The sequence below is a fragment of the Aegilops tauschii genome, chromosome 5, assembly GCF_002575655.3.
Source record: "Aegilops tauschii subsp. strangulata cultivar AL8/78 chromosome 5, Aet v6.0, whole genome shotgun sequence".
NCBI classification, from domain to species: domain Eukaryota; kingdom Viridiplantae; phylum Streptophyta; class Magnoliopsida; order Poales; family Poaceae; genus Aegilops; species Aegilops tauschii.
In genome coordinates this window covers 418,720,003-418,730,499 of record NC_053039.3, presented here as the reverse complement: position 1 = coordinate 418,730,499, position 10,497 = coordinate 418,720,003, and the positions used below count along the sequence as shown (strand labels likewise).

At 48.8% G+C, this 10,497-nt stretch overlaps 1 protein-coding gene across 1 annotated transcript; it reads left to right on the top strand.

Annotated features, from left to right (window-relative positions):
* Positions 1-914: 914 nt before the first annotated feature.
* On the top strand, positions 915-2,353 carry LOC141022412 (uncharacterized). The gene is made up of 2 exons (XM_073498654.1): positions 915-1,572; positions 2,334-2,353. The coding sequence occupies exons 1-2, from the start codon at positions 915-917 to the stop codon at positions 2,351-2,353; spliced, it is 678 nt and encodes a 225-aa protein (XP_073354755.1).
* The last annotated feature ends 8,144 nt before the right edge of the window (positions 2,354-10,497 follow it).

Genomic DNA, 10,497 nt, shown 5'->3' with positions numbered 1-10,497 from the left:
CGTTCGACGAGCGGGTTCGGCGCCGCGGACAAGACGGTGGCGAGCGCGGGGGTGAGCAGCTGCTCATGAAGGCGGCACAGTGGGCAGCGCGGGAGCGTCGACACGGCGGTGCTCGGGACGACGACGACGGCAAGAGCGTGGCGTCGAGCAGCGGCGAGAACCGGCGCGGGTGCTGCTACAAGTGCGGCGAGCGCGGCCACTTCAAGAGGGACTGCCCCAAGCTGCGGAGGGAGCCGGCGGCGGAGCGCGCGCTGCTGGCGGACGTCGTCGGAGTTGAAGACGGAGGACTCCTCTGAGCCATGGCTTAGGGGGGTGAATGTAGGAATAAGCCATGGCGAGGCACTTTGTCTGACCATAGTCTGGATAGCATCCGAGTAGCATCCGAATGTTGGATGGTCTGGGCATAGTCCGACTTGAGTCTGACTAGTGTATAGGCCAGGTGTGTGTGCGTGTGTGTCCACGCGTTCGAGTGCAGGGGCCGTTGCGTGTAGGCGAGATGCTAGGAGGGGTGACCGCGTCAGGCGCTGGACTCAGGATCACGGAGACTGTGTTCGTGCGCGTCGGGCGCGTGATCCAGGGAGTGTGGGACGTGGGGGAGTGCGTGCGTCGAGTGCGTAGGAGCGAGGCGTGGCGCGTACGTGCGCGCGGGTATAAAGCCTGCTCCAGACTCCTGGGTAGCTTGCCTAGGGTGAACTGAGTTCATGCTCAGGGAAAGAAATACACGCCGTTCGTGCGGCGGGCGGAGTACGTGCTCCGGGAAACACCTGTGTCCTGGGTCCTTCTTCTTCCTTCACATTCCTCTTTGTTGTGTCAGAGAGAGAACGGGCAGGAGGTGCAGCGAGAGAGAGGAAGATAGAGGCCGTGGCAACAACAATTGGTATACAGAGCTTCGGTTCGGGCGATCACTGGCGAACATGGCGCTCGTCCCTCACGGCGGTGGCGCGGGCGGATCAGCATCGATGGCGATGCCGATGCTCACGGTGGACAACTACACCGTCTGGGCGATCAAGGCGCAGGCCATCCTCGACGTGCACACCGTGTGGGAGGCGGTGGCGCCGGGCGGTGCGGCGGTGACCGCGCGGAAGGACAAGACGGCGCGCGCGTTGCTGCTCGGAGTGCTGCCGGAGGACGTGTTGCTGCAGGTGTCGACGAAGCTCACCGCTAGGGAGGTATGGGACTCCCTGAAGGTGAGGTTCGTCGGCGCCGATCGGGTGCGCGCGGCAAGGCTGGCGACGCTGCGTGGTGAATTCGACCCCCTGAAGATGGCGGACGGCGAGGAGCTCGACGTGTACGGCGGGAGGCTCGCGGCGATGGCGGCGAGGTATGCCAACCTCGGGGAGACACTGGGCGACGCGACGCTCGTCAATAAGCTGCTGGATGCGGTGGCGGATCGGCTCTTCCCCGTCGTCGCCGGCATCGAGCAGTTCCACGACGTGACGACGATGGCGTTCGACGAAGCGCTCGGGCGGCTGCGCGCGTTCGACGAGCGGGTTCGGCGCCGTGGACAAGACGGTGGCGAGCGCGGGGGTGAGCAGTTGCTCATGACGGCGGCGCAGTGGGCAGCGCGGGAGCGTCGACACGGCGGTGCTCGGGACGACGACGACGGCAAGAGCGTGGCGTCGAGCAGTGGCGAGAACCGGCGCGAGCGCTGCTACAAGTGCGGCGAGCGCGGCCACTTCAAGAGGGACTGCCCCAAGCTGTGGAGGGAGCCGGCGGCGGAGCGCGCGCTGCTGGCGGACGTCGTCGGAGTTGAAGACGGCGGACTCCTCTGAGCCATGGCTTAGGGGGGTGAATATAGGAATAAGCCATGGCGAGGCACTTTGTCTGACCATAGTCTGGATAGCATCCGAGTAGCATCCATATGTTGGATGGTCTTGGGCATAGTCCGACTTGAGTCTGACTAGTGTATAGGCCAGGTGTGTGTGCGTGTGTGTCCACGCGTTCGAGTGCATGGGCCGTTGCGTGTAGGCGAGATGCTAGGAGGGGTGACCGCGTCGGGCGCTGGACTCGGGATCACGGCGACTGTGTTTGTGCGCGTCGGGCACGTGATCCAGGGAGCATGAGACGTGGGGGAGTGCGTGCGTCGAGTGCGTAGGAGCGAGGCATGGCGCGTACGTGCGCGCGGGTATAAAGCCTGCTCCAGACTCCTGTGTAGCTTGCCTGGGTTGAACTGAGTTTGTGCTCAGGGAAAGAAATACACGCCGTTCGTGCGGCGGGCGGAGTTCGTGCTCCGGGAAACACCTGTGTCCTGCGTCCTTCTTGTTCCTTCACCTTCCTCTTTGTTGTGTCAGAGAGAGAACGAGCGGGAGGTGCAGCGAGAGAGAGGAAGACAGAGGCCGCGGCAACAACATAATTTGCACATATTTCCAACAGAATTTGCCAGTGAACTGAGGCCACTCGCGCAACGATCTCCCGTGACAACGACTAGAGCAAATAACTGAGGACCTGTTCATCTTGAGAAGGCCACACATATGTGTCTGATTAGGGGCCATCTACATCTGGTACACCTGAGCTGTTTCCTGAAAGTTGAGGAGACTACCACAGGCTAACAGGCGGAGTACAGTGAAGAATTTACAGCCATGGCTGAAACTAAACCCACTACTGTACTAGCTAGCGCGTTGCAGCATTCGACGATGGGAACACGTGAGAAGTTAAAGCGTTTCTCAGTGACACCGGGCAAGTACGATCCAAGACAAGTAGCAGGCTCCTGGAACTTTCGGTGTCTGGGTAACAACGACCCGGCCAGTCGTCGTCAGATTCGTACGTGTGGCCACTTTACTTACGGTCAGGACCGAAACCATCTTCAGATATTCCGTCACCGTCAGTGATTGATATACTGATATCATGTTTGCTCACCTCCAGCCGTGAGAAGGAAAGGACTGGGTTCGAGCGAGCAGCAGCAACATGTTCGATCGGTCAGCACATCTACACGTCTTTTTCCATGGGCTCAGCTGACGCGCCATTAGAATTCCCTTTCCGCTTTACACATCAATTATTCAATTCTGCGAGCTCAGCAAACGCGTCGGCCTCACCGTCTCGGCACCACCGCCTCTATAAATACACGCTCGCACACACTCGGCTGCGAGCTGAACCAACCTACAAAGCCAAAATCACAACCAGCGCTGGAAAGTCGCAGGCCTCGCCTCTCTCCTCGCGTACGTTCTCATCTGAGGTTCAGCCTCAAAGCTACACCAACACCAGCTTCAGTTCTCCGGAGCTCTGTGATGGCATCGTCGGTCCGGCGCCTGGCTCTCCCCGTACTCGTGATCATCGTTCTGATCGCCGGCACGAGCCTTGTCGGCGCGGCGCGGCCGGCACCGGCTGAGGGGAGTGGCAACGACGCGCTGCACTTGGCGGTGTACCCGGCGGAGACGGCGGAGATGCTCATGGCGAGGCTGCCGGCTGGGCCCAGCCGCAGGGGCGCCGGCCACTAGCTACTCACGGATCAGTTGATGGGCTTGCAAGGTTTTGTAGACACACCAAGATGATTGGTGAATCCATAGGCCATTCGCGTCATACTAATTGCAGATATAATGATTCTTTCATATCTTCATTCTATTTCATTTTCTCGTTGTAAGAGCATCTTTAATACTTGACGTAAATTTGAAGATGTAAAACTAGGTGTTGTATAATTTACATCACCGAAAAATGTTTTTTTACATCTTAACAAAGAGCTAACCCCAACAGATGATGTATATTTGTGATGTAAAACTTCAACTCCAACAGATGATATATTTAAAAATGTAAAACTAGTACACGGAACCTATTGGTCGAAACTGTCGAAACCGGAAAGCAGCAAGTTCAGAGATATGCTTGGCGACCAAGTGGTCTGGTGTTGCCGCTCGAGCTCCATGGCTGCAGCTGAAGATGCGTGCCCAGCCCTCTGGCCGCCTTCTTCAGGATCTGCAGCCGCAGCGTGAGCTTCGGCTCAGGGCCCCGCCACCGCCACCCCATCGCCATCAGCTTGCTAAACGAGGCCGCCGTGTCGTGGCTGGCCGATCCGCCGCCTTCGAGGCTCAAGCACGGCCGCGAGTCAAACGGCGTGGCGAAGAAGAAGCACGGATCAAGCACCGCCGAACAGATGGTTGCACGCTCCCGCTGCAGGTCGGGTCGCACTCCCGCTGCACAGCTCGCCGGGGCCGGCGGGGATGGACGGAATCAGCCGGCGGTGGAGAGGAATGGGTAGGGGAGGTCGAGAGGAAGCCAACCTGGTTAGCGGGAGCACGGGGCGGCGTCGCAGCTGCCCATAATCGGCCGACGGCGGCGGCGGAAAGAGGATCGAGCAGGGGGGGGGGGGGGGGGGGGCGGGCAAAGTCGCGGCGGGCCCGGCGGCCATCGGACGTGGGTGGGGGGGGGTGGTTTGGTGCAGATTTGGTCGGCGGCGGAGTCGGGCGGGTGGCGGTTTGTCGCTCGGAAGGGAAAGGAGCAACGGTTGGCGGTTGCGCGCAACCAGCGTTTTTACATCGCGAGGCGTTGTAGTTGACATCTTCAGAAGGTGGAGATGTAATTTTTTTTACATCTCTGTTGGAGCAGCCTTTTTGGGCATAAGAGATGAAAAAGTAGTTATTTTTTCATCTACAGCTTCTATTGGAGATGCTCTAAGTTGTTACGATAGATTGTATAACTGTTTTGCTAAATCTCAGTGAGACGTCTCAGTGAAATCCATTGTCGCTAAGATTCATCTTTACTATTTTGTTTGTCTCGCAGTTGCTCAAGTCACAAGTATTGGGTGCGTTTATGTCTCGCTTCTTGCGAGACAGATGTGCGCCTCACCTCATTCAACATACTGTTTGTGCCATTTAGAAATATAATCACAAGTTTAAAAACATGCTCATCACATTTTCTAAAAAGTTGATGAGATGTAAAAGAAAGTGTTCGCACATTTTTTTTAGGATCATACAATTTCAAAACAATATTCAACCGTTTAAAAATGTTCACGCATTTAATAAATACGTTCATGGCATTTTTAAAAACTTTCCATGGCATTTAAAAATGTATCCGTTTAATTCATCAAAAATATACATAACATATAAAAGAAAATTGTGCCATTTTAATAAATATTCGTAAAACACCTGAGGTATGTTTTGCACGTTCTACAACCGTGTTCATGAAAATTTAGAAGAATGTTCATTATGTATATAAAAAGTTCAATGTGCATTTTACAAATGTACAATGTATATTTTGATAAAATATTTAAGGTGTATTTGAAAAATGTTGGACCTGTATATGCAACATATGTTCAACGTGTATTCAGAAAAAAATGGCGTGTTTCAAAAAAAAAAGAAACAACAATAAAAGGACAAAAGCAAACAAAAGTGAACAAATAGAGAAGAACACAGAAAAACCAAAACCGCATATAGTCTTCCCAAAACCATGCGGCAAGTTCTAAAACCGGTTCCACACAACCTTCCCAAAATTGTAATATTGGACCGGCCTACAAGGCTAACGCTTGAGCCGATTTGTCCACAGGCTCCGCAATAGGCAAAGATATGGGACCTCCTATATGCTGCTCACCGCGGCATGGAGTTGACGATTCTCACAAGGACATCAGACTAGGGCTGGCCCATTTGCAGGAGCGCGCTATGAAAATATAAAACAAGAAGAAGAGCGCTGCTAGCCACTGCAACTGGCTGACTCTAGTGAGGTTACTTAAACGAAAAGGCTAACTCTAGTGAAAGATGTGCACGTGACACTTCAAGAAATGAACTGCAGCGGTAAAACTTAACACTACTTGAAAAATCATGATGAATTTCCCAAAATTGGTGATAATTTTTTAACTTGCGAACAATTTTTGACAAACATAATAGATTTTTGAAAACTTCAAATGTTCTATAATTGTGAATAAATTCCCTAATTCGTGAAAATTTTTTTTTTAAACGCAACATTTTTTTTGCAAAATTTTGAACATGTTTGCGAAACAGTTTTTGAAAACACAAACAGTTTTTGAAAACATGAATATTTTTCAAACCCCAAACTAAATTTGGAATTTCTTTTGAAAAATGAACTTTTTTGGATTTGTGAACAATTTTGAAAGCTGGAGCAATTTTTGAACTTCTGAACAATTTTTAAAAATGCAAACATTTTCTAAATTCCTGAATTTATTTAAAAAGCAAGTTTTTTAAAATTTGTGAACCAAAATTTGAAAACGGAACATATTTTCAATTTTTCATAATGTATGAAAAATGCAAGCATTTTTTGAAATTTACGATTATGTTTAAAAAAATACAAATATTTTCTTAAAATAAAACGACATAATAAAAAAGGAAAGAAAAACTAAAAATATAAAAGGAGAAAAATGGCAAAAAGAAACAGGGAAAACGGAACAGGCGAAGGAAAATGAAAATAATATAAATGGGCCGACACTGCTAGGGTATCAATATGTGAAGCACTAGCAATTTGCCGCTGTGAGGAGCGAATTGGGTTTTCCGCGGATATAGCCCTCACAACTGTTTCGGGCTTTATTCTTCTTTTACATTAGAACTGGGCCTATAGGTGAAAGTCTTAATTTGAGCTCGAGCTCATATGCTCTTGGCATGAATAGTAAATTGGAAAAAAAATCTAAATTTGTTTTGTAGCAAACATTAAGAAATTAGTGCTTGCAAAATTTCATCATCACATCATATTTGTAAAAGTTGTTCCAAAAAAGATAAACCAGTGCTCTAAAATGCTTTTAGAAGTAGCATCTTCGAAGCATTAATTTTGTTTTTTTCTTTCCATGACTTCCACGATTGTGATTTCAAGATGAAACTTTGCAATCACTGAAAACATTTCTTAATGTTTGCCATGTGCGCCACTTGTAATTGCTTGAGAAGATGGGTAGTGACCTTCCCAAGGAGTCACCGTTAAATAGGATTTGACCAGGTGAACAACATGGTAGCTAGACAATGAAAGTGGAGAGCCCAGCACGTGCCTATAGACGGACGCGGAGTTTCTTAACTCGAGCTCTACTATTTAGCGCCTTTTTATGCCACATAATGTGTTACTCGTATGCGGCGCCTACGTGCCTGTTTCTATGGGTTGGCCTATTTTCAATGCACTCAGCGGGAGTTCTGCTCCGGTTTTGGCAAGTTTCTGGAAGGTTTTGAACTGTTTCCTATATCTTGTTTCATGCTATTTTTACTTGTTTTTGTTTGTTTTTCACAAGGTTTTTTTGTTTTCCTTTTTTCTAAAAATGGTCAAAACTTTCAAATTCTTGGATATTTTAACATTATAGACTTTTTACAAATTCATAAAAATTTCCCATATTTTGTCACCAAGATTTCATAAACTTTCTCAAATTTTGCACATTTTTTCAAATTTCATGAAAAATTTGTATTAGTGAACATGTTTTTCAAGTTTGTTAAACTTTTCAAATTTGTGAACTTTTTCCCAAATTTCCTAAAATACCTTCGTATTCTTGAATTTTTTTGCAAGTTTGTTAACTTTTCTGAATTCATGAACTTTTTCCAGTTTGTGAACTATTTTTCGAATTTGTGAACTTTCTAAAATTCACAAAGAATTTTTGAATTTGCAAAAATTTGTTTGAATTCTATGATAGTTAGTCAAATTCATTAACTCTCTTCAAATGCATGAGCTTTTTTAATTTCATGAACATTTTTTTTTCAAACTCATGAACTATTCTCAAAATTCATGATTTTTTTTAGTTCGCGATTAAGTCAACGGTCTTAGCTATCAGCGTTCTTCATGGACAAGGTCTTTATGGTCAACGATCAATGCATGTTTTTTTCTCCTTTTTCTTGAAGCAAGCTAGCGAGCAAACTAATGGGCCGCGGCCCACAAGCATGCGGGTGAGCGCCTAGACGCACTTAAGGCGCTGAAATCTTTCATCGATCACATGGTGAAAATATAGTGACTCGACGACCTGTGCTTCTAGGAGATCATTCCCGGCCCAAATACGTTCATCGATCAAGGCTTCTCATCTTTTTAGATGGGCGACTCAAGACGCTTTCAAAAACCATTATTGTTAATGTTCGTGAGGGTGAAAGAGTGACAACATCGTTGCTCTAGTCTAATTGCAACATCCTTATCGAAGTCTTTGGAGTATTTCTTGGAGCAGTGATTGATACTGTCAAGAAGGTGTTTACAAAAGATTTCATTGTGGCTGCTGCTGATTGGGGCGGGCGAGGCCCTTGGGGGAGGAGGTCGGGCAGGCCGCGGCTCAGTCCTGCCTCGATACAGGCCACCCTCTGTCCCTGACGGCGCCTCCTCTGAGCTGCGGCAATGACCTGCATTTGTGTGGTCACGACATCCTTTGGCTGGCGGCTGAAGTTTCACGGTGGTTCTTTTGTCGGCACTGCTCCGGTCCCGGCATCCATGGACCCGCGTTCTCGTGTGTCCATGGTCTGCTGGCGTCCCCACTGGCGTGGTTTCGGGCCCCGGCAGACCGGTTGCTGTCTCCCTTCCAGCATCTTTGGTTCGGCGGCGGCCTGGTGGCTAGGCCTCCAGCAACATGGAGTCGTGTTCCCTTCCGGCCCCGGATTTCCGACGGTGCCGGTCGCCACCCTACCATCCGTGTCGGCTACCTGCCCCGCTGCCAACCCCATCCACCTATACGTCATGTCGGTTGCAAAGCTCGCGTTTTTGTCGGCGGCAGGTGCAGCCCAACCCCTTTTGAGGTAGCGGTCGACCGACAGGTTGACCCCCTCATCTTCAGATCCTGATTTGGTGGCCATGGGATTGCCCAGATTCAGAGCAGGCGAAATCCATGCTCGACGCTGGCATCGACAACACCCGTGGATGATGTTTCCCTTCCTAGAGGCGCTGCCATGGCCTTTCTCCGAGCATCAGGGGAAACCCTAGGTCCGGGTTTTCGGGTCGGATGGCAGCGGTGTCACGATGTCTTTCCCCTTCTTGTAGGCGCTATCTTGCTCGCTCGCGGAGTCCCCGGTGTTGGAATTGAAGACGTTCGACATCCTGCTCATTCATTCTGCTCCTCTAGGTTTAGGCTAGATGGGTTTAGCTGTGTGTTTCTCCCTGTTCGGGTTAAGCACCCCTTTTCTCTGCTCCGGGCACCACGCGCATGCCTCCTTGCGTTCATGTCATGTGTTGTACCTTTTATTGTACTCATTCTCGTTCTATCTATCAATGAAAAGATACGCAAGCTTTGCGTATTCGTAAAAAAACAAGAGATTTCATTGTAATTCTTTGTCATATGAGTTACTTTGTATTTTCTTGAATCTTATGTCCAAATCAGTCTACCTATAATTGTTATGAGTATGAATAAAGTTACAAGTATTTCTAAAAAAAACTTAAGGCGCTGAATTGGGCACTATTTCACCTGTGCGTAACTTGTGACTTGTAGGCTCTTTCCTTATTTATTTTTTGTCAGAATGGATTTTCCCTGTAAATTGCTCTTTTATTATTTTTATTTTTTATCTTTCATTTTTTATTTTTACATTGCCTTTTTTAGTTTTATTTATTACTTTTATTTCATTTTCTCAAAATAATCAATATTTTTTTAAAAAAATTGTCCTCAGATTGTACACTAACCACCTGCGCGCAATTGCGTGTCGACCACCCATGTGCATTTTAATTATGTGTATAAAAAATAACGTGTCACCCTTCCTTGGTTAATTATTCGCTTGCAGACCACTTGCATGTCAGCCGGTTGTGGGCAACTACAGTTGCATGTCCACTGTCCACGTGTAACTGCATGTCGGTCGACCATTGCAACTGCATGTCCATCGGTCACGTGCAACTACAGTTGCTATGTCTACTACCCATGCACAACTGCATGCCCACTGCTTACGTGCAACTGCATTTCAATCAACCGAGTCTGACTGCAGTCAGATGTCCACTACAACGCGCAACTGCATGCCACCGACTGCATGCAACTCTAATTGCACGCCATTGTCTACGCGCAGCTGTAAGTCCACTACCACACACAATTTCATGTCCACTGTTCATTGCATGACTATCACCTACGTGCAACTGCATGTCCACTTGTGTACAATTGCAGTTGCATGTCCGTCGAGGAGTACCTGCTAGAGGAGGGGCACTCAATGCATGCGGCTGAGCAGGTTCACAAAAGCACCACTCAGGAGAGATGACAACCACCAGAACAAGGGTGGCACAAGGCTAATGCTCACGATGCTATGGCAAAGGAAATGGACTCTGGAGGTGGAGTAGCGATTCCGAGGGATCATCGTGGCTTCTTCCGTGCAGGTACAAGCCATTTTTTCTCATCCACCATCGATCCAAACATGACGATTTTTTTTTTTAGAACGGGGTAAAGAAACCCCTCAAAACAGAGCAGGACATTCAGAGATCATAAGAGGCCGGAGGCTACTCGGGACGTCCGCAATCAGCACTTGCTCTCCTGAGCTCCTGGTCAACGCCGCCAGACCGTGAGGCGTGAGCCAATGAATTTCTGCTCCTCTTCACATGTTGGATGCTGCAAGCTGAAAATGAGGCCATGGCTCTCTTTATGTCCATGATTAGGCCATATAGCGGTGAGCGCGTTTGGGTCTGTGTCGTTAGTTCTTTTGCAATCACCTG